Source organism: Pelodiscus sinensis, chromosome 30 (genome assembly GCF_049634645.1).
Source record: "Pelodiscus sinensis isolate JC-2024 chromosome 30, ASM4963464v1, whole genome shotgun sequence".
In the NCBI taxonomy this organism is placed as follows: Eukaryota; Metazoa; Chordata; order Testudines; family Trionychidae; genus Pelodiscus; species Pelodiscus sinensis.
This window is the reverse complement of record NC_134740.1, coordinates 4404391-4431140: the sequence shown is the minus strand read 5'-3', so window position 1 is coordinate 4431140 and position 26750 is coordinate 4404391. Positions and strand designations below refer to the sequence as shown.

Here is a 26750-nt window from a genome sequence, read left to right as displayed (position 1 = left end):
TACACGTGGAACCGGATCAAGCAGCCCCGCCGGGAAGGGGCTAGAGTGGGCGGGGCGGGTGTATCTGTACGGCGGGGAGACAAGCTACGGCCAGTCTCTGCAGGGCAGAGTCACCATCTCTACAGACACAGCCAGGAACCATTTCTCGCTGCAGCTCCGCTCGCTGATAGCTGCAAACAGCGCCACCTATGACTGCGCCAGAGAGACCCAGTCACACAGCACAGCGGGGGCCTGGTTGATGCCCCAGGATTTACACTGATTAGCGCTAAATCCAAGTTTTTAGATACCGATCATCAGATTCCCGAACGCTCCAGTCTAGGCAAAGAGTCACCCCTAGAGGGCTCCTTTGTTTCCCACGGGGGCACTTAGACACGGGAGTAAAGGCTACAAGGCACCACTAGGAGTTGAACCCAAGATTTCCAGTTTATGAGACAGGTGCTTTAACCAGCTCAGCCATGGCGTCTGCCTTGAACGCGTCCTTTCGACTGTTCTACTTTATTGTCCAAGACAAAACCTCCACACTCCACAGTAGAGACATTCCCCATTCCCCTCAGCACTTCCACACCTACGCTAGGTACCGTGAATTGTTTCAAAGCAACCCCCGCCCCTTTTCCAGCCCTGCAGGAGACACAAGTGACCCAGCGACACGAAGCTAAAAGGACGAAGAGGGGGGATCGCTTCTGTGGTTACTGAAGGGACAGATCCGCACGGGGGCAGCAAAGTGTCACGTTCGCTTCGGAAACGTTTCTTCCCAGAGACTGACTCGGGGAATAATCACCAGGAGTTATTGGCCTCAGCTCTGCAGGCCGGGATGGATCTTCAACGCGAGGCTCTGCCCAGCCTAATCCCTTCCCAATCAGCATGAGATCGGTGCCCAGCGCCCCTTGGCAGCTCGGAGGTCACCGCTCCCAGGCAGATTTCCCCATCGGAGAGTACCCGTGTGTTCCTGGATGCACATTCCTGGATTCGGTGTTGTGTCAGTTTCACACCCATCGGGAGTGACATTGTGAGAGCCCGACACTGGGCACCTCAACATTCAGCTTCACCAATTGTCCCTTAGCTCACACGGATGCCCCGCTGAGGTCAAAGTAGCTTCAGTGTTGTCCTAGATCGGGGCCCAAATTCCACTGATGTCGTCCTGCCTGGCTGAGTCCTTCCAAACTCTGGGGCCATTTATTTGAACAGGCGGACAAAGGCGAGGTTTAGTCAAACGATGTAGCCACACCCACATGCAAATGAAGCAGGACAAGTGCCTGATAAAGAACAGCCAAGGGGCCTAGTCAACAGGCGGCGGGTTTCCTGCTTTCAGCACACGGGGTGGGAGAGGAGAATGACAATGATCGGTCTGGGGATCTGTTTCGTTCTAGCGGCTGTCTCAGGTGAGGGGGTGGATGCAGGTGTCTGCTGGGCTGGGAGAGGAAAGACGGTTTGAAGGGAATACGTAGGAGATGGGTCAGGAACTCTGAATTCTAAATCCCTGCTCTGAGAACATCGCGTAGGATGCAATTTCAAAGCCCAGTCGTCTATTTTAATGCCAAATTTTCATTATTTTGTGCCAGGAATCCTGTACACAGAAAACCCTCCAGCCCAGTTCATGCCCCAGTTTCCTTTGCAAAAGGGTGTAACTTCACTTTCCCACTGAATAGGAATATGGTGTGGACAGAGTCGTTCTTACAAAAAGGCCGATCAGAGACTGCCCTGCATAGGGCAAGACAAGGACTCGGATAAGGCTGGGAAGAGGAGGAATATAATGGAATTAACGGCATTTTTATTGCGTTTTTATTGACAGGTGCCAGCTCCCAGATCCAGCTGACCCAGTCTGGGGCCGAAATCAAGAAGCCCGGAGAGTCCGTGAAGCTCACATGTAAAACCTCCGGCTACACCTTTACCAGCAATTACATTAACTGGGCACGGCGGGCTCCCGGGAAGGGCCTGGAGTGGATCGGACGGATCTATCCTGGCAGTGGTGCCACTGACTACGCTCCGGCCTTCCAGGGGCGATTCACCCTCACTAGGGACACCTCCATGAGCACGCCCTGGCTGCAGTTAGGCAGCCTGCGAGCAGATGACACCGCCACGTATTACTGTGTTTGGGACACAGTGACACAAACCTCAGCTACAGCCCTTCACAAACCCCAGTGAGAGAACCCAGGTGTCCTGCCAGCACTGGAGCCTTTCAAATCAAGGAGTCGTCCTGTGGCACCAGTCCCGAGAGCATTTGCCCAGGTAAAGAGTCCGGGACAATTTCTCCCCAAACCTCATCGGCCCCAATTCACTTAGGCCTCCTGGAAATTCGATGTTTCTGGCTGCAGCATTAAGTCACTTTTCGAAATATGAATCAGGCTTCTGGGAGACTCACCTGTGACAGCAGGAAAACACCCAGGAGGAAATGCCCTGAGTAGGAGGCGATGGGAGGTTTGGGGGAGGGATCTTTCAATATCTCTCGTGGAAGCTGTTCCTCAGGGAATCAATGAATACTCATTAAGGCTCAAAGAGGAGGGGGTGTCTGCGCCCCCTTCACCCTCCCTTTGACAGGGAAAGGTGGGTCTCAAATCCCTGCTCCCACACCAGGCTAAGGAGGTGTGACGGCGCGTTGGGGGTCCCCCGTCTCCTGCACCCCGAAATGGCACAAACAGACTCCACCAGCCAGTGGAATTGAGGGTGGTTTATTGCTCCTCCAGGATACAGCATAGCACAGATGTAATCTGGTTACAGGAACTGGGACTAAGAGGCCTCAGTGCCCCCTGGGGATGGGGGAAATCCCAGCCCCCTCCCCAGTTCCTTCTTCCCTGCTTTCCAGCCAGGAACTAACTCCCCCTCTCCAAGCCCTGCCCCCAGCCAGGGCAGCAGTCCAGCTCCCTTTGTTTCTCCCCATGGAGGGTTGGCTGGTTCAACTGGTATGGAGTCACCTTTGCATAATGAGGTTTTCCCTGCTGGGTCTTGCTCCAGACAGCAGAGGTCACCACAGCCCAGCAAGTACCCCCACTACGTCACAGGAGGGATGATCTGCCCGTATCATTTCCTAGGCAGGTGCTGTAACCAATACGCTAACGGCTATGGGAACCAACACCAACTCCTTCCCTGGCACAAGGGGGCGGGGGGGGGGGGGTATTAAATATCCGCCGAGGTACCCACCTCGAGGACGGGGGGGACACGAACTTTCCTCTGAATTTGCTAAAAGTAGAAGCTGTGCAAGTCAGACCCTCAGCCATTGGCCTGGCATTTGTAGCCCCCCCTACCAATCCCCTCGCTCTCCTCTCAGCCAACAGGAGCTGGGGGGAGGCAAGGAGATGACTCTGGCAGACTGAATCCGGCCCGCGGGCCAGTATTTCCCTACCGCTTGTCTGCAGCAAGTTACAAGCGACAGCAGGTCACGTGACGTATTTACCTCCCCCGTGTGTCCCTGGACAAACTCCGCACACGTGTCTGTTGTTAACAGCCGCGGTAATCGCTTCCCATCGGTCGCGGAAGCTCTTTCTAAGGAGCGGTCGGTGCTATTGTGCCCCGTTTCACGGGGAGCGAACGGGACTTTCCCGCAGTCACTAAGCAGCCAGGGGAAAGGCAGGATCCTCATCCACGTTTCCCGAGTCCCATCTTGCTGCTTTGTCGTCACAGACCAGCTCGCTTCTTCCCCAGCGGTGCCGGCGTGACCCGTGTGGTGCTGCAGCGTTAGAGGATCCTAGCAGAGATTTCTAAGAACAATAAATAAATAATACAATTAATAAATCGTGCCCCTGCTGTTGGGTCACCCACGTACGCAGGCCCATGACAGACACCTCAGGGCACATCTCCCTGTGACTTATAAGAAGGTTTTTCCCTTGCACCACAAAGGCCCCGAAGCCCACTGTGACGGCGCGTTGGGGGTCTCCCGTCTCCTGCACCCCGAAATGGCACGAACAGACTGCCCCAGCCGGTGGAATAGAGGAAGTTTATTGCCTCTCCAAGTTACAGTACAGCACAGATGTAATCTGGTCCCAGAGCTGGGCTAGGCTGCCTCAGGCCCCCTTGAGATGGGGGAGACTGGGCCCCTAAACTCCAGCCCCTTTCCCTAGGCTGTCTCCTCCATGCTTCCAGCCAGCAACCAATTAACTCTCCTCCAGCTCTGCCCCCCAGCCAGGGCAGCATTCCACCTTCCTTTGTTCCTCTCCATGGGGGGTGTCTGGCCATACTGGTTTGCATAGTGACTCATCCTGTTTTGCTGGGTCGTGGTACCCACGGCAGCCAGTGGGGGTTACCCCAGAGTCAGCAGCATAGAAACCAGACACGTACCCCCACTACGTCACACCCACTAACGCCAGTGAAGTATTTCCCTTCACCACAGCCCATTCCCTGGCAACCCCTAGACGTGAATGGCAAGCTAAGTGATGTAATTTCCCCTTATCTCCCCAGCGCTGTGAGAGCCCATCGGGACACCCCCCTACCCCCGTGGTGAGCCAGGCACTGCACAAACACACCGGGAGGGGGAAGGAGACTCCTTCTGCCGGAGACTCCATGGCAGTGACTAGGCTCGTTAAGGGAAGGCGTTTGTGTCTCTGATAAAAAGGGGAATACAGGCAGTCCCCGAGTTACCCGGATCCGACTTACGTGGGATCTGCAATTATGAACGGGGCCCTTCCTCTCCCTGGTCTCCAGCAGACCAGGGAGAGGAAGCAAAGCGTTGGAACACACGGCCAGCTGACTGCCCAGATGGGTCTGGGCTGTCAGCTGGCTGCGAGCTCTGCTCTGCTCCCCCTCCCCCTGGTCTACAGACCAGGGGGAGGGGGAGCAGAGCAGAGCAGAGCTGACGCGTCTGGGCTGTCAGCTGGCCGCACGTTCCGCCGCTCTGCTCTGCTCTGCTCTGCTCCCCCTCCCCCTGGTCTGCAGACCAGGAGGACGGGGAGCAGAGAAGAGCAAAGCCGCGGAGCCCGAGGTCATCTGGGCTGTCCCGCTGCCCCCGTGCTCCGCGGCTTTGCTCCGGATGCCTGTGGTACAGCAGCTGGGGCACTGCCGGTTGGTCCCATAGCGCCGCTCTGGGCGCCACTGGACCAACCCAGCAGCACCCTAGCTGCTCTGCCCCGGGTGTCCCCAAGTCAGCAGCTGCTGAAAATTACCAGTGGCTGACTACAGGAAGCCCCTGCCCAGGGCTTCCTGGAATCAGCCGCTGATCAATTTCAGCAACAGCTGACTTGGAGATGCCTGGGGTTCTTAAGTTGAATCTGTATGTAAGTCAGAACTGGCATCCAGATTCAGCCACTGTTGAAATCTGGACGCCAGTTCCGACTTACATACAGATTCAACTTAAGAACAAACCTACAGTCCCTATCTTGTAGTAACCGGGGGACTGCCTGCATGCAAATGGCAGTGACAGGTACCTGCTTAAATCGGTCTCTCTCTCTCTCCCCCTAGGCTGCACCCGGAGAGACACCCTGCAGCCCCGGTGTCTGTGCGGTCTCCAGTCAATTCTGCCCCCCAGCAACGGGGAACATGAAATTTGGGGTCGATTTAATTTTCCTCTGTGATGGCGCTCCCCATCCCCTGCACCCCGAAATGGCACGAACAGACTGCACCAGCCGGTGGAATTGAAGGTGGTTTATTGCTCCTCCAGCACAGCGCAGCACAGATGTAATCTGGTTACAGGAACTGGGGCTAAGAGGCCTCAGTGCCCCCCCTTGAGATAGGGGAGTCCCAGCCCCCTCCCCAGCTCCTTATTCCCTGCCTTCCAGACAGGAACTAACTAACCCTCTTCCAGCCCTGCCCCCCAGCCAGGGCAGCATTCCACCTTCCTTTGTTCCTTTCCATGGGGGGTGTCTAGCCACTGGTTCAACAAGTCTGGCATCACCTCTGCCTAGTGAGGCTTTCCCTGCTGGGTCTTGCTCCAGACAGCAGGGGTCACCACATCCCAGCAAGTACCCCCCACTACGTCACATCCTCGTTGCAGCTTTGTCAGGTATTTTCTAGCTACACACGCTGTAGAAGCGGACAGAGATTTTGTTTTGCTAATCTACGATGCTAATGTTCGTATTGCATCTTTGCTCCCACGTGCCCGGTTCCAGGTGCTGGTGGAGTCCGGAGGGGATGTGAAGAAGCCCGGAGACTCTCTGAGTGTCTCCTGCAAAGCCTCCGGCTTCACCCTCAGCAGCGTCTATATGCACTGGATCCGCCAGGCTCCCGGGAAGGGGCTGGAGTGGGTGGCTGTGATTAATTCGGTTGGATCGAGCCAGTGGTATTTTCAGGCTGTCCAAGGCTGATACAAAAACCTCAAGCTATGGAATTGTCCTTCTCCCACGCTGCGCGGGGGCAGCACTTCCACGGGGAATCACGCGCCAGGGACAGCAACAGGATCTAGAACCGGAGTGAAAACAGGAAGGCCTCAGCCATGAAATTCCAGATCTCTCTATCCGTGAGTGATCATGCCTTGAGACAAGCATTTGCTGGGATGCTGAGTAGGGGGCTCTTCTGTTTCCCAGAAGGGCACAGGAAAACTTGAGCAGAAGCTACCAGGCACCACTGGGAGTTGAACCCAGGATTTCCACTTTATGAAACAAGCGCTTTAGCCCCCTAAGCCATGGTGCCCTATTCGCCAGTGTTTCTTTTTCAAATGTTCTACTTTATGGTCCAAGACAACACCTTCAAATTCCAATGTGCAGACATTCCCCATTTCCCTTAGGCCTTCCACACGTACGCTAAGAGAAATCCGAATGTGCCCATCCAGGTGCCCGGAATGGGCAGTTTCTGAAGGTGTTCCAATCCCTTTTGCCACTCCTCGAGGAGTGCAAGCACCGGTTCTTGCACTATTAGGGGATGTCACTTCTCCGCCCAAAAACAAAGGCTGTGTCCGCAGTGGGATCTAAATCAAACCCCCGCAGAGCTACAGCAGCGGCGTCAAACGTCAGTGTAGACAAAACCCAGAGAGTCCCTGGCAGAGGCCAGGTGCCAGTCTCTGAAACCTCTGTAGTTTGCCACATGCAATCAGTCTCCTTCTGAAGGTTTCCCCTCTTGGGGACTGACTGAGAATCCCGTGTCACGTGCGTACACAAGAAGGAGACTCTGTGTAGCTTTCACAACGCTTCGGTGCAGGAAGCAGCAACACAGACGGGGACGGTCACTGACCTGAGCTCTAGGGGAAGCAGGGGAGAAAACTGTCTGTGACGTAGTGGGGGTACCTGGCTGGTTTCTATGCTGCTGGCTCTGGGGTAACCCCCACTGGCTGCCGTGGGTACCACGACCCAGCAAAACAGGATGAGTCACTATGCAAACCAGAATGGCCAGACACCCCCCATGGAGAGGAACAACGGAAGGTGGAATTCTACCCTGGCTGGGGGGCAGGGCTGGAAGAGTGTTAGTGAGTTGCTGGCTGGAACCATGGAGGAGACAGCCTAGGGAAAGGGGCTGGAGTTTAGGGGCCCAGTCTCCCCCATCTCAAGGGGGCCTGAGGCATCCTAGCCCAGCTCTGTGACCAGATTACATCTGTGCTGTGCTGTATCCTGGAGAGGCAATAAACTTCCTCTATTCCACTGGCTGGTGCAGTCTGTTTGTGCCATTTCGGGGTGCAGGAGACGGGGGACCCCCCAACGCGCCGTCACACTGTCCAAAGAGATTGAGATTCGAATCCGTGACTGCAGGGCACAATGGTTAGCAGTCCACCGCATCCGGGATGTTTGCACTTTTTAAAAAACTACCCCTAACGTCAGTGCTGTCGGAAACATTTGTGCCCTTTGCTGGCACCCAGGATGGGGACTTGGGGTTAATTACGGTGGATGGAGCCAGTGATATTCCACGTTTGTTCAAGGGCGATTCAGCATCTCCAGGGACAATCCCAGCAACCTGCTGCACCAGCACATGACCGGCCTGAAGCCGGAGGACACTGCCCTGCATTTCTGTGCCAGACATACAGTGACACCAACCTCTGTGGCTGCGTCCCCAAACCAGAGCTACCGAACTTCCGGTGTTTGCCGCACGGGGGCAGCAGAGACGCGCGCAAAACAGCCCTGCCAGGGGGACCAGAGACCGAAGGACAGTCAGGATGGGAAAAGTCTGACGTCACGGATTCACTCTTTAGTGTCCTCAATAGCCCTCCTCCCCCATGCCGAGCGGGAAGACAGATGCGGTTTGTGCGGTGCAGGGACAGACCTGGAAACTGTCTTCAAACCACAAATAAACAAACCTCACAGGCTAAAAGAAACGGCCAAGTTACATGAACCTTAAGGACAAAGGGCGAGAAATGGTTCCCACGCGCACCAACGGGACAGAGCCACAAGGGGGCAGCAAAGTGTCACGTGGGAGCACGAAGCGTTTCTTCCCGCAGACTGACCCTGGGCCCAGGCTCCGGGAATTCCCGCCCCAGCGCCCAGGGCTGGATTGTCCCAGGGAGGGTCCGACCGCTCCACTCCCTTCCCCGGCAGCACAAGGACAGCGCCCAGGGCCCCTCGGAGGGTTTGGCAGCCGCTGCGCTCGGGCCCGTTTCACCCGGGGAGGAGGAGGGGAGGAGTCACTAGTTCTGTTCCGTCAGTTTCATCCGTTTTTGCGACGTTTGGATTTCACGATATGAGGCATCTTCCTATTTGAGTTCCCCAGTTCCCTCCGAGCTCAGACCCATGTCCACGTGCTTCAGTGTCTGCCGGGATCGGGACCCGAATTTCATTCGTGTGATTAGTGAGCGGCATGACCGCGCTCCGCTCAATTCTCCCGGCGTCTATTGGTACAGGCGGGTGAGGCCAGGCCCGGCCTTAGGGCAAGGCGAGGAAGGCGGTTGCCTTGGGCCCTGCTCTGCCAGAATCTCGCTCTGTCTTCACGTTCCACATTCCCGGACACCGGCTCTGACGCCGTTTGCCACACTCATTAGATGGACTCGCTGGATAAAGGCGGGGGTGATGAAGAAGCCCGCGACCTTTAGGAACTGGAATCTCGCTGGATTTCACTGGCTGCTGGGCCCAGCCCCTCCCTGACCCTGTTCTTCCCTTCGCGCTGGCACCGGAGAGTGGAAGCGACTCACCCCAAGTTGCAGGGTTTTACCCTCATTATCGGCACAGGAAACCATCAAGGCCCAAACTCACTAACGCTGGGACTAACCAGCGCCTAGGGGATTTGGGCGCTCACGCTCACTAATGCGGATACAGGAAGTGAGGAGTAATTTGGAACCTGCCCTTGCCAGTCCTGCCCTTTGTGCTAAGGTGCCCGGCTAACCAGCGAGCCGAGTGCTCGCTCTCTATGGGGTGTAAAGGAGACCCCTGTCTAAAGGGGACCTCTTCCTGCACTGAACGCTCAGCCCCTGGCATCCCTTGTAGCTTCGCTGGGGAACCCACATGCAAATCTCTGCCCGGGGGTTCCTGTTAAATACCAGCTCCTGATTCTAGGAGCCTCAGTCTCTGCCCAGACACAGCCCTGCCCGGCCCTGCCCGCTGGGGAGTTTCCCTCAGTGCCTGGGACCGAGAATGGAACCTCTGCTGCTTTTCCTTGCCCTGCTCGCCGCCCCCCGCTGTGAGTGTCCTTGGAGCACGTGGGGGGAATTGGGGGAGAACCAGATTTTTTTCGGCTTTTAAGTCTCTTTGCTCTGCTTTGTTTTCCCCAGGTGTCTTCTCCCAGGTGCAGCTGGTCCAGTCCGGCCCAGGAGCGGTGAAGCCGGGAGAGACCCTCACCCTGAGCTGCGCTGTCTCCGGCGTCTCCATCTCTGCTCAGAATTTGGTTTGGCACTGGATCCGGCAGCCCCCGGGGAAGTGGCTGGAGTGGATGGGGTTGCTGTACCCAAACGGGAACACAAACTATGCTCCGCCTTTCCAAGACCGAGTCACCATCTCTGGGGACACCGCCAGGAACCAGGTCTCGCTGCAGCTCCGCGCGCTGACAGCTGCAGACACCGCCACCTATTACTGCTCCAGGGAGCCACACAGCGACACAGAGCAACGCAGGACCAGGCGCAAAATGGGGAAGCGGCTGATAAACCGCGAAGCGAGGCCAGAATGAGAAGGCCAAATGGAGCCCGCCAATCCCCGCCCAGAGAGGCGCAGTGGCTAGAACAGGACAAACATCCCCAGAGAAATTACTGACACTCCCCCAGAGGCCGCCCAGTTTCCCTGCACCCATTCCGGCCTGTCCCCGCGGCCGCAGGAATCATACCCCGGCCTCGAATGAAAATTGCTCTAACAGGCAGGGGCAGATTCCGGGGATGTGAAGAGCCGGTCGCGGGCAGGACCCGGGGCAGGTGCCGGCCCGTTCGCCTGGGAGCATCTTTGCCAGCCTGTGCAAAGCTGGAATCCTCTCCTCATCTTCTGAGAGTCACCAGTCTCTCAGTCCCTGTGTAGGAGACTCAGTCACTGCAGGGAGCTCTTCAGGGGGTGTGACGGCGCGTTGGGGGTTCCCCGTCTCCTGCACCCCGAAATGGCACAAACAGACTGCACCAGCCAGTGGAATTGAGGGTGGTTTATTGCTCCTCCAGCGCAGCGCAGCACAGATGGAATCTGGTTACAGGAACTGGGCTAGGATGCCTCAGGCCCCCTTGAGATGGGGGAGACTGGGCCCCTAAACTCCAGCCCCTTCCCCTAGGCTCTCCTCCATGCCCTCCGACAGCCAGCAACCAACTCCCTCACTTCCAGCCCTGCCCCCCAGCCAAGGCAGCATTCCACCTTCCTTTGTTCCTCTCCATGGGGGGTGTCTGGCCACTGGTTTGCATAGTGACTCATCCTGTTTTGCTGGGTCGTGGTACCCACGGCAGCCAGTGGGGGTTACCCCAGAGCCAGCAGCATAGAAACCAGCCAGGTACCCCCACTACGTCACAGGGGGATCCCAGCAGCTGTGCCTGGGGCTGCACAGACACCCTGGCCGGAGCAGTCAGCCTGTGGCTCCCTGCCCGGTATCTAGTAATATCTCCAGCAGGGAAAGAGTGGCGTGTTCATCAGCAGGCGGCGCTGTTACTATTAAGGGACAGACTCGCCCAGAGAAGAGCCCCCTGCCCGTACATAGATCGATGCTCTGCCAAAAGAGCTTTCGGAGCCCACCATTGTCTCCCACATCACGTGTCAACAGCCCAGTTTCTGAATTCCTGTGAGAGGAAACACGGTCAGTGCAGGGTTCATTCCCCTTGGGCGCCGAAAGTCCCCGAAAGATCCCGGCGCCCTGTGCCCGGCGCTGCACAGACACCCGGGACGGACCAGTCTGACTCCCGCATCCGGAGCCCTGGGGCGGGTCAAGCCAATCACTGGCACAGCACGGCGGCGCTCTTACAAGGCGGGGTATGCAAATGAGGGAGTCAGCGTCTTCTTTAAAGCTGCCCCTCGCTCTGCCCAGGGTGCACCCGAAGCCCCCGGAGAACTTTCCAGGAGAGCACCAGGAAACATGAAATTTTTGATCCTTCTGTGTGTCGCTGTAGCGGCTTGGGAAGGTATTTTCTTCCTCTGACTAACGGCGGAGGCGAGTTAAATTCCCCTCGCGTGGAGACCAGTACTGAGAACTTGTCTGTGTTCCCAGGGGCCCGGTCCCAGGTGAGGAACAGAAGAGGCCTCCACTGGCCACCCAAGTAATGGCTTGTTGAGGAAAATGCTGATTGGAGCACTGGAAAAAAATGAACCCACAAGCCCGGAGCTGGTGAAGGGGCTGCTGGGACTGGCATGGGCAAGGCCGGGCTCTGACTGCAAGTGCTGGGGCAGGGGAGCAGAGCCACACGCCCCTGTGATTCCCCGGGGCTCTCAGCGCCCAGAGACCCTGAGAGAGCAAACTCTGCAGATCGGCGGCGATGGGGAGTTACTCTCCTCTCGCCTCCCTTTGGATGGTCAATGGCAACACATGGAATGTTTGAGAGAAAAGTCCCAGAGGGCGGCACCAGGGCTAAGCTGCCAGGTGAGGAGGGGAAGGACGCAGCTCCCAGTGATGCCTGGGAAACGTGTCTGCTCTTCCCACCATTTCCTCCACCTCTTGAGGAATCAGGTAGTTCTGTGCGTGCCCAGCAAGGCAAATGTTGGCAAAAGATCCCGGCAGTTTCTCGTCGCAAGACTCAGAAGGAAATGCCGAGAAGGAAAAGGCCCCGTAATTCAGCTGGAGCCAGACGAGTCTTTTCTTAAGGCCTTTTGCTCTCTTGGTGCAGAGTTCCCATCTGCCAGCCTAGGGGTCTTGTGCTCGGCATCTCTCTGTGTTGTCTCAGGGAACATCTGCAGGGACTGTTCAAAGGCTGGGAGGGGATCCCCGGGATGCTACCTGAGCTGTGGAGGCACTGAGCTCTGGGTCCCCCCAGCCTGGCTCCTCCCGCCCTGTCATGCTGTGACAAGCTGCAAATCTCTGGCAGGTTTTGTCCTTGCACTGACACCTACAGGTGGGGCCTCACCCAACTGAATCACATGGATGCTTCTCCCAGCCACTCATTAAACTAACGATGGAGCCTCCGATGAATTCTCTCCCTACTACAGTGGGCACTAGGCCATGTTGCCTGACTTAAAGAATTCCTAGCATTTGAGAAACAGAGCCTAGAGACACCCATTGATGGACCTAACCTCCATGAATCTATCTAGCTCAGTTTTTAACTCTCTCCAAGTCCTGGGCTTCACAACTTCCTCTGGCAAGGAGTTCCCCTGGTTCAGGGTGCTCTGGGTGAAGTAAAACTTGCTTTGTATTTGCCCACCGCAAATCTACAGCAAGTTACAAGCAACAACAGGTCATGTGAGTGTATTTACTTCCCCTGAATTTCCATTTACAAGCCCCCCCAGACGTGTCTGTTCCTGGCAGCGCTGGTACCTGCTTCTCATCGGAGTCGGGAGCTCTTTCTAAGGAGCGGTCAGTGCTATTATTCCTGGTATCACAGATGGGGAAACACAGGTACAGGAACAGAAGGGACCTGCCTGCAGTCACGCAGCAGTCCAGGGGCAAAGTCAGGATCCACGCCTCCTGAGTCCGAGCCTGGTGCTTTGTCCTCACAGACCAGCCCGCTCTGTACCCAGCAGTACCCGCATGACCCGTGCAGTGCAGCTCAGACTAGAGGATCCTAGCAGAGATTTCCGGTAGCAATAAATAAACAATAATATAATAATAAATTGTGTCCCTCCCTTTGGCTCACCCACGTGCGCAGGCCCCCTCACAGACACCTCAGCGTGAGGGATGTGGCCCCTTCCCAAGGGCCGGGCTCGCTGTGCCTGGGGGGGTCTGTGCAGCGCCTAGCACAACGGGGTTTCGGACTTGGGTTCGGATGCTCGCTGGTGACGCCTGTGAGCCGCACACACTGACACGAGCCCTGCGGCTGCTCGTACACAAACCGGAGCTGCAGAACGTCCCGCGTCCGCCGCACGGGGGCAGCAGAGACACGTTCAAAACAGCCCCGCCTGGGGGCTCAGGAGAGCGCAGACCCGTCAGGATGGAAATCTCTGACGTCACGGTTAACACTTTCGTGCCCTGACTGCGGCCCACTCTAGTGAATACAAACGGCTTTGCTCATTGACGTTAAAGAAGGAACCCCAGGAGGGAGCCCTCCCTCAGGGGATAATTGCGGGCGATTTAAAAGGGTCCCGGGCTCCGGTAACTTGGCAGCAGCAGCAACCAGGAAACCCTGGGAACCCTTTTAAATCGCACTGGTGAGCCCCAGGCATAGCAGCGTAGGCGGCCTGTACAGCCTGGAGGAGCGTAGTTTCCGGACCCTCTCCTTCCTCCGGCCCCGCATGGTCCGGTCTGCGAGCACCCCCGCCCGCCACTTTCCTCTGTCCCCAGGCCGATCCCTACACTGATGGGAAATACGCGGGTGCTGGGGCAAGCCATAATTTGGTGACCGTGGGCTGCTTTGAGAGGCAGACAGGACTGCGCAGGGGACATAACCTGCATGCAGGGAACCCTGATTTTGCTCCTCTTCACAGGCCCAAAGGAGCCGCCAGTGATATTAACCCCTTTTCCACAGATGGGAAACTAAGCTACAAGGGAGCAGAAGGGGCTTGCCCGCTGTCAGCCAACAGCCAGGGGTAAAGCCACGATCCACATCCAAGTCTCCTCAATCCCAGCCTGGTGCTTCATCCTCACTGACCAGCCCGCTCGATACCCAGCTGTATCGGCGTGACTGGTGAGGGGCTGCAGCTCTGACTAGAGGATCCCAGCAGAGATAGATAAATAATAAATCAGTAAAAAATTGTGTCCCTTCCGTTGTCTCACCCACGTGCACAGGCCCCTGACAGACATCTGAGATTGGGGGAAGTGTCCGCTGCCCAAGGGCCGGGTTCGCTGTGACTGCGGGTCTGTGCAGCACCGAGCACAACGGGGCTCCGGACTTGGGTTCGGTTTCTAGGCGACACCTCGCTGGTGACGCGTGAGAGCCGCACGCGCCGCTCGCTGGGGACTATGAGGCCGGGGCCGCATCTCTGGGCACTAAAGAGCGAACGAACCGGCCCCTGCTTTGCATGCCGCGCGCGCTATGCAAATGAGGGGTTTGTTTCCCCTCCAGCACAGACTATTTCTGCCCTCTCGTCCCACGGCCCCTCCCAACGCCCAGCCCGTGTCGCTCCCTCCGGGTCTCGGTGCCTGTGTCTGTCCGGCTGCCCAGCGGGGAGATGAAATTCCTGCTCCCGTCTCTCCTGCTCTGTGCCCTGGCGGCAGGTAAGTGCCTCGGCGCGAGCTGTCTCTGCCCCGCGGAGCCCGCCGCGCCCCGCGCTCTGGCTGAGGTTTCTCCTGGCTCTTTGCAGGTGGCCGCTCCCAGGTGACACTGCGGCAGCCCGGAGCCGCCCAGGTGAAGCCTTCGCAGACCCTGAGCCTCACCTGCTCCGTGTCCGGATTCTCTCTCACCACTAGAGGCATTGGAATGGGCTGGATCCGACAGCCCCCGGGAAAAGGCCTGGAGTGGTTGTGTCTTGTGGATTGGGAGGACGACAAGTATTATCAGGACTCGCTAAAAAGCCGCTTGAGCATCTCCAGGGACACCTCGAAGGGCGAGGTGTATTTGGAAATGAGAGGCCTGGAAGCCGGAGACAGCGGCACCTATTACTGCGCCAGAAGCACACAGTGACACAGAACCCAGCAGGGACTCGCACAAAAAGGGGAAGCGGATTTCGAACAGCGCGGGATGAGGCCAGATCAGTTCAGAGCAAAGAGGTTTCCTCAACCAACCTCCCTGTCAAAAAGAAAGAAAATGATTTTCCACGAAGGCGTCTCTGTCTCCAGATCCTGATCGGATCCGAACAGTTGGGCCATATAAAAACAGCCCATTCGGAGTTGGAATAGAGCCCGTGTCGATCAGGCTTTGTAGTCAGTCACTAGCGGGCAGTGTTGTCACACAACTCAGGAAGCAGCCGCTAGCAGTGGAGAGCTATGAAGTTGATGGTGAATCTCTCAGTGATCCTCCTGCAGGATACTGAGAACCAGGGCTTTGAAAAGCGCAATTCTGGATTTTTCGGCTGCTCGTAGCTCTCTCGTAATTACTCCCATCTGTAAAGTCTAAATTAAACTCCCCTGCAAATGTGTTTAGAAGCAACTGCAGGGGAAACACATCCCCGATGCACCTTCCCTACAAGTGACTCAAGAGAAAGACGGCGGGGGGTGCCAGCGTTGCTGTCATTTATTCATAAATCTATATCAGCATCAGGAGGTGTCACAGCACTTTCCCGACATGCCCTTTCCTACAGAAGGGGAAACTGAGGCTCGGAGAAATGACTTGCCAGAGTTCACCCGGCAGGCTGGACTCTCCGCCCAACCTCTTCAAGCCCCACGAGCCTTCACTGCAGGTTTCAAAAAATGATTTGCCTGTTCCAGCAATTTCACAGAATTTCACTGGAGAGAAAAAGCCCCGCCTCTCAGTCCTTTATGACGTCACTTAGCCCAGAGCCGCCCGCAGCCCAGTGAGGATTCTAGGGAAGGGCGGGACTATTGGAATTCCTCCGGGAGGGGCTGGTGCGCAGGGCGAGGCAGAGCCGGGCTGGAGGGGCCAGGGTAGGAAGGAGACAGAACGCGGCTCCCACGCGATAAGATACAGCCCCAAACTCCCCTCTGCCTTCAGTGCCCCCCCTCCCCATCAGGCACCACCTCACTGAAAAGTGTCCGGGACCTCATTGTGAACAATCCTGCTTTAGCTTCTTCTTCGGCTATAGTCTCACACGCCCCGCCCCGTTCCCCTGCCAAAGGTTCATGGCTCGAGCCCTCCGACCCTAACGCCATGGAGAGCCGGGGCAGAGGAGCGGGGCTTTCTATGAGTGAACCCACAACACACGCTACCTCTGGCCACGGCATGCTCTCGAGAGACGGTGAAGTCACTTCATTCCTCCCGTTGGTCAGAGCGTCCTCAGGATCCAACCGCCCAGGCGTTGCACAATCCGTGGGGAGGGACCGTCTGATGCTGCTCCCTAAGGCCGAGTGTAAAACACAGCGCAAGAGTGTGTCTTTTATAAGGGCGGGCCAGAGCAGGAAACCGAGCCTGGCCAAGCAGGATCCCAGGTACCGCCCTGCCCCCTGAGTGATTCTCCCTCACTCTCTTCCGCTCCTGTCTGAATCCCCAGGCAGGTGAATTGTGCTGCTTCAGTGAGGAGGTTCTATGTGTCCCCAGGAGGGGCTATGCAAATGCAGAGAGAGGTTCCTGTTTAAATCTGTCCCTCTGCCCAGGCTGTACCCGCAGGGACAATCCACAGCCCTCTGGGTCTGAGCAGTGACCAGTCTGTCCCCTGAGAACTTTTCCCGCCAGCACCAGGGATAATGGCTCCGTTTAGTTGTCACTGTAGCAGCTCTGAAAGGTATTTTCTCCCCTCAAACGCAATGGCTGCGCCCGGGAAAAGTCTGTGATTGCTTCTCATCTCAGTGTGATTTATGTTTCTGTTTCCAGGTGCCCGGTCCCAGGTGCTAATGGGGTCTGGAGGGGATGTGAAGAAGCCCGGAGACTTTTGCGCCTCTCCTGCAAAGCCTCCGGCGTTTCCTTCGACGCCAGCCCCTTCCCGGGATGCACTGGGTCCGGCAGGCTCCGGGGAAGGGGCTGGCGTCGATCGGGGAAATACACCCAAGATCAGCTACCATCAACTGCGCCCAGACTTACAAAGGCTGCTTCACCAAGTCCAGGGACAACACCCAGCAACCTCTTGTACCTGGACATGACTGATCTGGAGCCCGAGGTCTTGCCCCGGTATCACTGTGAGAAAGAGAAGGTAGTATGCACGGCGACAGAGGTTTCTTGTGCAAGAGAGCGTCCACACTTGCACAAAAGCACATCTCGCACATCCCAAGCACAGTGACCAACAAGGTACTAGCACTACACCACAGTGAGCAAGGGGGCTGAGAGCTGAGTAGCAGAGCAGAGGACGGAGCTCTGTGGCTCGGCTCTTGCCTGTGACACGGCCGGGGGCAGGGAGAGGAAGGGCTGTGGAGCTCTCCTGGGGATTGCGCTGTGCTGCCTAGAGAGCCCCACAACTCTGCCCACGGGCTCTGCAGACTTCTCCCTATAGAGAGCAGTGGCCATGGAGGACTCCCAACATAACCCCCACCACTCACAGCTTCAAGGATAGGAGGAGGCGGGATCGTGTCTACAGCCTAGTCTGTGCTGGAAATTCGGGGGTGGCAGCACCAGGGGCTGTCAGGGATCGGGCTTCAGGCTTGCAGACAGAAAGGGCTGGCGTCCCCCTTGAGAAACCCTGCGTTAGGGTACCCATGGGGAATGGTGACACAAACCACTGACTCACCCCCAAACCTGAACCCCTCTGTCACACTCAGGCTGCCTCTCTTCCTACTGCCGTCTGCGCCCTGCCCGAAAGCGCCACCTGCTGGCCACCGCCTGCAGCATTCACCTGCCAGACAGACACAGGCGGCTGCTGCGGCTGCACTGACTGCGACTGACCAGCAGGGGCAGCAGAAACACGAGACACTGCCTATTAAAAATGTCGGGAAACCTGCAGGAGGGTTTAGACAAGGGACTGTCCCGTTAACACTGGGCTGAATGGTCACCCCAGGGGTCGCTGTTCCCGGCCAATGGGAGCTGCGACAACACAGTTGTGGAGCCTTCTCCATCACACAATACCGGGTGAATCTCATGAGACGTCCCTGAACATTTGCTGTATTCAGCAGTGTAGCTGGAAGGTGGGATTCAAACCCCCACCCGCGTAGCAACACGGGACTCAGAAAAACGGTTCCATGTGAAGAGCTCCGATGAACCCGAATTGAGTCTGAGTCACACGCTGGGACACACAGGGGAGTGTGACTCTGTTTCGCACCACACACCGCTCCCTGCCTAGAGCTCTGCTCTGTTTATACTCACCGAGTGAAACCCGCATGCAAATCCCTGCCCCGGAAGTTCCTGGTTAAATACCAGCCCCTGGTTCTAGGAGCCTGTCTCTGCCCAGACACAGCCCTGCCCGGCCCTGCCCGCTGGGGAGTTCCTTCCACTCGTTGCATGCAAACAAGAATGAAGTGTCTCTGGCTTTTCCTTTCATTGTTCTCGGCTCCCAGCTGTGAGTGTTTAGAGAGAATTGGGGCCAGGGCCAGAGATTCAACGATTCGCTAATTTGTTCCCTGTTTTCCTTCCCTTTTCCCAGGTGTCCTCTCCCAGGTGCAGTTGGTCCAGTCCGGCCCGGGGGCGGTGAAGCCCGGAGAGACCCTCAGCCTGAGCTGCGCTGTGTCCGGGTTCTCCCTCCCTACTCAGTACTACTACTGGCACTGGATTCGGCAGCCCCCCGGGAAAGGGCTGGAGTGGATGGGGTACGTGTATCCATATGGCGGGAGCACAGACTACGCCCCGTCTCTCCAAGGCCGAGTCACTATCTCTGGGGACACCGCCAAGAACCAGTTCTCGCTGCAGCTCCGCTCGCTGACAGCTGCAGACACCTCCGCCTATTACTGCTCCAGGGGAGGCACAGTGACACAGCGCGCAGCGGACCCGGCACAAAAAGGGGAAGCGGTTTCTAAGCAGCCTGGCGAGGCCAGAGGAGCAGGGCGAGCGGGGCCCCTCAGAGATCAGGACACACGCGGGGATGGATGCGAACAGCCCACACGCTCCTGTCGGGCTGGGACCGGGCGGGGCGATTGTCTGTCAGACTGGAACACAGAGCGCAGGGACAGTCTGATTCTCGGTTCTTTCCTCCTGCGGGATATAAGGGGTCTGGGAAACACCATCCCCACACACCCAAGAAACATGCAAACCACACAATTGGAACAAACTCGCTCTGCTTTGTACAGCGGGGTGGGTGGGTGACGGGTCATTGGTATCTCACCGTGAGAACAGGGGGTGAGGCGGCTGGCTTGGGACTTCGGAGTCATTTCCTGGCTCTGTCACTCACCTGTTGCTGGGAAAGTCATGGTCTGTGCCTCTACTCTCCCCTCTCCTTATGGGGAGGGGTTGCAAAGCTGAACAAAGATTCTGGATTCTCAATTCATCTCCATTTGGGCACCCAACCCCCTTAGGAGGCTTTGGAAACATCCTAGCCTTGGGCGGTGGGAGCTTTGTGCACAAGAGGGTCTCACGTGCCTTACACTCAGCTGGGCCCTCTCCGGGCCGTTGTCACACAGACCCCATTGGCCTGAGGCCTTTTCTATCAGTGTGACACTGCAGGCGGGAACCCCCCACACGGAGCTCAGTCCAGATAATTGAACGGACCCATCGATTCCGTATCGCAGCCCCTCAATCACCGACCTATGTCTCTTCTATTAATATAATGGAAGAGTGCAGCCCTTGACCACGTTCCAAAATCAAGTTATTGCCCCCTGTATATCAATCAGCTGCGCTGTAGATTGGCTGGGAGGGGTTCAACGAGAGGTTCCACTCGCGTCTCACTGAGCAACTCAAACATTTAGAAAACTGCAGTTGACAGGCACATCTTTTATGTCAGCAGCACTGGCCGAGTGGTTTAAGGCGCTAGACTTAACCATCTATTTCTCCCGCCTTTGAGTGTTGTGGTCTCCGAAGCGAGACAGAGGTTCAAAGCCTTCCCCTGATATGTCTTCTGCTTTCTATGCAGAGAAGCGACGTGTTTTCAATGTCTCCCTTAAGATTGTAAGAGTAGGTACTTAGGACTTCTCTGAGCGTAGTGGCAAAAGAAGTTGGAGTGACTCCGTGTGACGTAGTGGGGGTACTTGCTGGGCTGTGGTGACCCCTGCTGTCTGGAGCAAGACCCAGCAGGGAAAGCCTCACTAGGCCAAGGTAATGCCAAACTTGTTAAACCAGTGGCCAGACACCCCCCATGGAGAGGAACAAAGGAAGGTGGAATGCTGACCTGGCTGGGGGGCAGGGCTGGAAGAGGGTTAGTTAGTTCCTGGCTGGAAGGCAGGGAATAAGGAGCTGGGGAGGGGGCTGGGACTCCCCTATCTCAAGGGGGGGCACTGAGGCCTCTTAGCCCCAGTTCCTGTAACCAGATTACATCTGTGCTGGAGGAGCAATAAACCACCCTCAATTCCACTGGCTGGTGCAGTCTGTTTGTGCCATTTCGGGGTGCAGGAGACGGGGAACCCCCAACGCGCCGTCACACTCTGAAAACCTTCGGAAACTGTCCATTGAGGGCATCTGGATGGGTGAATTAGGATTTTCTTTCATTAGGGCTGGAGGGGAATGTCTGCACTTTGGAATTCCAAAGTCTTTTCTTGGACCATAAACTAGAACAGTTGAAAAGCAGGTTTCAAGCAGGGCGCCATAGTTTAGCTGGCGAAAGCATCTGTCTTGTAAGCAGAAAATCCTGGGTTCAACTCCCAGTGGTGCCTTCTTGTGGCCCTTGCTCCTCTCCGCGGACCTTTCGCAATGTCCTTCCGGGAAACAGAGGAGGCTTCCCCTGGCTATCCAAGGAAAAGGCTTATTGGAGAGGCGCGTTTGAAAAAATGAAACCACGAGCCTGGAGCTGGTGAAGAGGCTGCTGGCACTGGCACTGGCAAGGCAGACACCGCCCGCTATTATTGTGCGGGAGACTCACAGCGACACGAAAGCGGTTTGTAGTTGTGCAAAAACCAGCCTGCGGAATCGCCCTTCCCCCGCAGCCGCCAGGGGGCAGCAGAGACACTCGGACCGCTCCGGGCTTTGACAAGGGACCCGGCACCTGGGTGAATGTCACACAAACCTCCCGCCCGTGTTAACCCCTCCGTTGCTGGGCAATATGTCCCCTTTGTTGCAGCGATCCCTCGCTTTGTCAGGGAACTGCCATCAGGGGTGAGTCCTTTTCTTGAGTGAGACAAGCGCGCTCTGGGGCTGAGCCGCCGCCCTCCAGAGTCAGGATTCACCCTCCAGCACTCACCCGGGTTTTACATCGCACCCAATGGAGGAAGCGAATTTCGCCTTGAATAAGCTTCTCCTTTCCGGTTAGCAGGCTTATTGCGGACAAAGCAGGTACCGGTCCGTGGCTGCAGTTACACCCGCACATCCGTGCCCATGACAATGGCCCAGCTCATAGACCCTCCAGCCTTTCTGCTCCCCCCTCAGCCTCACACAGACACCCCCCTCCTTTATACACCAATGCAAGGAAGTTACTTCTCGCCGCTTTGAAATGGTTAGTTACCCTCTGTTGCATTGGACGGGTTGTTTGGAACAAAAGGTCTCCCCCCCTCCCACGCCAGCACCACCTTTAATTTCCGGTCCCCGTGTCATCTTCTGGGCGTCCATTTGGACCACAGCCCTGTGTGTGCGTGCGGGGGGGGAGAGGGGGGGAGGCACTGCCATTATGGAATGTGTTGGGAACCAGCACGTGCTCCCTCTGGCCACGGGATGCTCTTCAGGGATGTGACGTCACCTCATTCCGCCCATCGGTCCGAGCATCCCCAGGATCCCACCATACAAATACAGAGAGCGGTTCCTGTTTCAATCTCTCCCTCTGCCCAGGCTGCCCCCGCGGGGACAATCCGCAGCCCCCTGGGTCTGGGCAGTGACCAGCCAGTCCCCGGAGAACTTTCCCCGCCAGCACCAGGGTCATGACAATTTGGCGCAATGTAGGCTCATTGTAGCAGCGTTGGCAGGTGAGCTCTTTGAATGGCCAAGGGGTTATTCTCGGGGGGAAGAGGGCAGGGCTATGACCGTGAATTCGCTTCATCAGGTGGCTTCACGCTGTTTACTGGGACAGATGGCTCGTTGGTGTCTTGATTACTGAAAAAGCGACGAGGAATCCTGTGGCATTTATAGACTAACAGATTTATTGGAGAATGAGCTTTCTCGGGCAAAGACTCACGTAGTCAGTGCGGGTTTGGGACGTACTGGGCTAGTGATAGACAGACTGAGCGGTGCCATGTTTCCCTAGGGGCGCCCTGTTTAAATACCAGCTCGCGGGGACCCAGCGAGCAGACTCACTAGCAGCTGAGCTATTCACGCCTGTTCCATGTCTCGGTGCCAATGAGGAATCCCTGCCCCTCCCCCTCGGCCCGCCTTTGCCACCAGCCAGTGAGTATTTGGGGGAGCTTAGGGCTCCAGCCTGGGGCTCACACACTTGGAATCGCTTCCCTGATCCATCGCGGCCTCCCTGTGTGACCGCTGACAAGTCCCGCAGAGCCAGATCTTTGGAGGTGTCCAGCCAGGCAGAGAGGGACCTAGTGGGATTTCCGGAAGTGTCCAGGCGTCTAACGCCCAGTGACTTACCTGGGAGCTGCACGTCCCATTGGTGACCCCCACTCGGCATCTGTCTGGGTGTGTCTACACTGGGCCACTTATTCCGGAAAATCAGCCGCTTTTCCGGAATAAGCCGCGAGCTGTCTACACTGGCCGCTTGAATTTCCGGAAAAGCATCGACACTGTACTGTACAAAATCAGCCGCTATTCCGGAAACTGTACGCTGCTCCCGCTCGGGCATAAGTCCTTTTTCCGGAAAAGCTTTTCCAGAAAAGGGCCAGTGTAGACAGCTTTTCCGGAAAAGCAGAAGAAACATAAAAAAGCGGTTTGGACGGTGGGAGACCCCGGAGAAGCCGCGGACTTCCGCGTTACCCGAGGGCTTAAAGAGCCCACACGCTACTGGCCGCACGTGACAGGAGCCCCCCGGAGACCTCCCTTCCCAGCTCTGCCACGTGGCAACTGTGCTGCCCAGCCACCTCAGTGCAGGCATGGCAGCACAAGGTGGTCGTCAGCCACCGTCACCCGGGGCAGAGGAGGAAGCCCCCAGGGGCCGGAAGCGCAGGGCCCCATCCTGGACCCCCAGGGAGCTGGAGGCCCTCCTGGACCTGTGGGAGGAGGAGGAGGGTCTCCATGACCTCCAGTCCCGCTGCCGGAATGCTGAGCTGTTGTGACGTAGTGGGGGTACCTGGCTGGTTTCTATGCTGCTGGCTCTGGGGGAACCCCCACTGGCTGCCGTGGGTACCACGACCCAGCAAAACAGGATGAGTCACTATGCAAACCAGTGGCCAGACACCCCCCATGGAGAGGAACAAAGGAAGGTGGAATGCTGCCTTGGCTGGGGGGCAGGGCTGGAAGTTAGTGAGTTGGTTGCTGGCTGTCGGAGGGCATGGAGGAGAGCCTAGGAGAAGGGGCTGGAGTTTAGGGGCCCAGTCTCCCCCATCTCAAGGGGGCCTGAGGCATCCTAGCCCAGTTCCTGTGACCAGATTACATCTGTGCTGCGCTGTGCTGGAGGAGCAATAAACCACCCTCAATTCCACTGGCTGGTGCAGTCTGTTTGTGCCATTTCGGGGTGCAGGAGATGGGGAACCCCCAACGCGCCGTCACACTGGTGTCAGGAGCGGGATGCACTGCACCCCGTGGATGGAGCTTCCAGCGGCAAGCGACAAGGCGCAGTAGAAGCAAGAGCCCTGGAGCCAGGCGTGCTGGAGACAGAGCGAAGCGGTTCCTGGGAATCGTGGGGCGCTGCAGCACTAGACTGGTGAGTCTGCACCGAGGGGCCCAGCGGGCAGATGGCCTACGCCCGACTCTTGAAGGCAGAGCTGGTGGGGCTGTGCAGAGAGAGGGGCTTGCCTGTGCAGAAAGCAACCAAGGCCCAGCTGATTGCCCAGCTGGAAGATAATGACCAGCCACAGGGCCAGGATCTTGTCCCCAGGGGAAGCAGCCAGACCCCCCCTGAGAGTGTGTCAGGCTCAGAGAGGGGGAGGAGCACTGGAACCCAACGGAGAGATGAGACAGCGTCTCCTGGGAGGCCTGCAAGCCGTAGCCCATCTAGGGCAGGGGCCAGCCCAGCGGAGCTGCGGCGGCTGGAGATCCAGCTGCGGATCAGGGAATTGGAAGTAGAGGACAAAGAGAAGGACCGCCAGGACCGAGAGAGGGATCGCCAAGATCGAGAGAGGCAGTGACAGCATGAGCTGGCCATGGCAGAGCGGAGAACCGGCGGGGCACCGGCTGTGCCAAGAGTGGATGGGCCACAGGGTCTCAGGACTGCCAGACGCTTGGAGAGGCCCGTGGTGGCCCAACTGAAGGACGTGGGTGACATAGACGGGTTCCTCAGTGCCTTTGAGAGGGCCTGTGGACTGCAACAGGTCCCCCCAGCTGACTGGCTACAGGAGTTCGTCCCCGCACTGAACCAGGAGGCGGCCGGAGTGCTCAGCCAGCTGGAGGACCTACAGCCAGGGGATTACAACCGAGTCAAGGAGGCCCTGCTGCACAAGTTCGGGCTGACCCCCGAGATGTACAGGAAGAAGTTCCGGGGGGTGCAGAAGGAGCCACGGGAGACCTATGTGGACCTGGCCTCCCGCCTGGCGCAATACTGCCGCAAGTGGGTGTCTGGAGTCGGAGCCCAGACCGCAGAGGAGCTGCTCAAGCTGGTCATAATGGAGCAGTTCTATGAAGCGTGCCCACCCAAACTGAGGCTGTGGCTCAAGGACCGGAGACCAGAGAACCCCTAGGAGGCCGGGAGACTGGCGGATGAGTTCACGGAGAGCCGGTCCGGGTGTGAACGGGAGTCCCGGAGAGAGAGGGAACCGGATCTCGGCTGAGCGACGGAGGGAGTCAACTACGGGGCGAGACCAAGGAACAGGTCGTCTGCGCCCCAGAGAACCAGCCAGGGCCTGGACAGAGACAGCCCAAAGCCTAACTTGCCATCGCTGTGGGCAAAAAGGCCACAAGAGGGCTCAGTGCACCAGGTCCCAGGACCGGGGACTTTCCAGGGTTAACTGGCTGGGGCGGGAGGAAGGGCAGGCTGCCCCAGAGGCAGGGGCTGGCAGGCAAACCTCAGCTCAGAGAGAGGGGAAGGATGCTCAGTGCACCTCCCCTGGGAGGTCTGATTCTCAGGAGGCGGATTTCTCCGTGTACCGGGTGGGGGCAGGACGGCCCCTGCGGAGCGAGTGCCTCATACCCCTGGAGGTGGATGGTAGGAAGGTGACGGGCTTCTGGGACACGGGGGCGGAGGTGACTCTGGCCCGATCCGACATAGTGGCCCCGGAGCGGATACTACCCCACGCGCAGCTGACTCTGAAGGGCATAGATGGGTCCCCGTTTAAGGTGCCTGTAGCCCGGGTGCATCTGAAATGGGGGACGAAGGAAGGCCTCAAGGAAGTGGGGGTGCACCCGCACTTGCCCACCGAGGTGCTGATGGGGAATGACCTAGAGGAGTGGCCCCATGAATCCCAGCGGGCTCTAGTCACTACCTGGAGCCAGAGCCAGCGGGGGGCTGACAACGTGGGTCCAGGGAAGGACTCCTGGCAGCATCCTCAGGGTCCCATCCCAGTGGACACGGGGTCCAGCCAGGCTGGGACTCCGGACCTAGGCAGAGGTGGGGGACAGGTCCCGATCCCTGCCTCAGCAGCTGAATTCCAGGCTGAGGTGCAGGCAGACCCCTCCTTGCAGAGGCTGAGGGACCAGGCTGGCCTCCGTGCAGCTCAGCCCCGGGGGAGAGGTGGCCAGGAGAGATTCCTGCGGGAGCGTGGGCTCCTGTTCCGTGAGTGGCTCCCCCCCAGGAAGGCGAGGGCATGGAGGGTAGAGCGGCAGCTGGTCATCCCCCGAAAGTATCGCCTCAAGCTGCTGTATTTGGCCCACGATTCCCCCGTTGGGGGCCACCGGGGGATCCGGAGCACCCGGCTGAAGCTGCTCCAGCACTTCTATTGGCCGGGAATCTTTACAGCCGTGCAGCGGTACTGCCGGTCCTGTGACTCCTGCCAGAGGGGCGGGAAGGCCGAAGACAGGAGGAAAGCGGCTTGGGGGTCTCTACCCCAGATAGACCCTCTGGGCTTGCTGAGAGAGTTATGGGAGGGGAAGTCCTCCCTGGATGGAGCATCGGGGGTGGAAGCCGCCCTGGCTGTCCAGAGAAGGCTCGCTGGGCTCATGGCCCCAGCCCGAGAGACCCTGGCCAGAGATCAAGGCCAGTGGAAGGGTGGGTGTGACCCCCCGAGGACAGGCCTGTGCCAGTCGCCCTGGAGCGGGGCGGCGAGTGGACAGAGGGAAGCCAATTCATGTGGGGCCTCGCCACGGCCGGCCCGAGTCAAGGGGAGCACCCATGTTCCCAGGGCGGGTTCCCACGCAGAGGACCCGAACTTCCCTAGGTCACGAGCGGAGTGACCCTGCTCAGTTCGCTCTCGGAGGGGGGAGAACTGTGACGTAGTGGGGGTACCTGGCTGGTTTCTATGCTGCTGGCTCTGGGGGAACCCCCACTGGCTGCCGTGGGTACCACGACCCAGCAAAACAGGATGAGTCACTATGCAAACCAGTGGCCAGACACCCCCCATGGAGAGGAACAAAGGAAGGTGGAATGCTGCCTTGGCTGGGGGGCAGGGCTGGAAGTTAGTGAGTTGGTTGCTGGCTGTCGGAGGGCATGGAGGAGAGCCTAGGAGAAGGGGCTGGAGTTTAGGGGCCCAGTCTCCCCCATCTCAAGGGGGCCTGAGGCATCCTAGCCCAGTTCCTGTGACCAGATTACATCTGTGCTGCGCTGTGCTGGAGGAGCAATAAACCACCCTCAATTCCACTGGCTGGTGCAGTCTGTTTGTGCCATTTCGGGGTGCAGGAGACGGGGAACCCC

The 26750-nt window shown here is 57.9% G+C and overlaps 1 non-coding gene and 1 gene segment (V, D, J or C); both read left to right on the top strand.

The window, feature by feature from the left end:
- Positions 1-14486: 14486 nt before the first annotated feature.
- Positions 14487-14938, top strand: LOC142821118 (immunoglobulin heavy variable 2-70-like). The segment is given in 2 exon segments: positions 14487-14532; positions 14619-14938. Coding segments are annotated over 2 exon segments (366 nt in total).
- A 5580-nt stretch (positions 14939-20518) lies between these two features.
- On the top strand, positions 20519-20592 carry TRNAT-UGU (transfer RNA threonine (anticodon UGU)). The gene has a single exon. It is a non-coding gene; the product is annotated as a tRNA-Thr (tRNA).
- The last annotated feature ends 6158 nt before the right edge of the window (positions 20593-26750 follow it).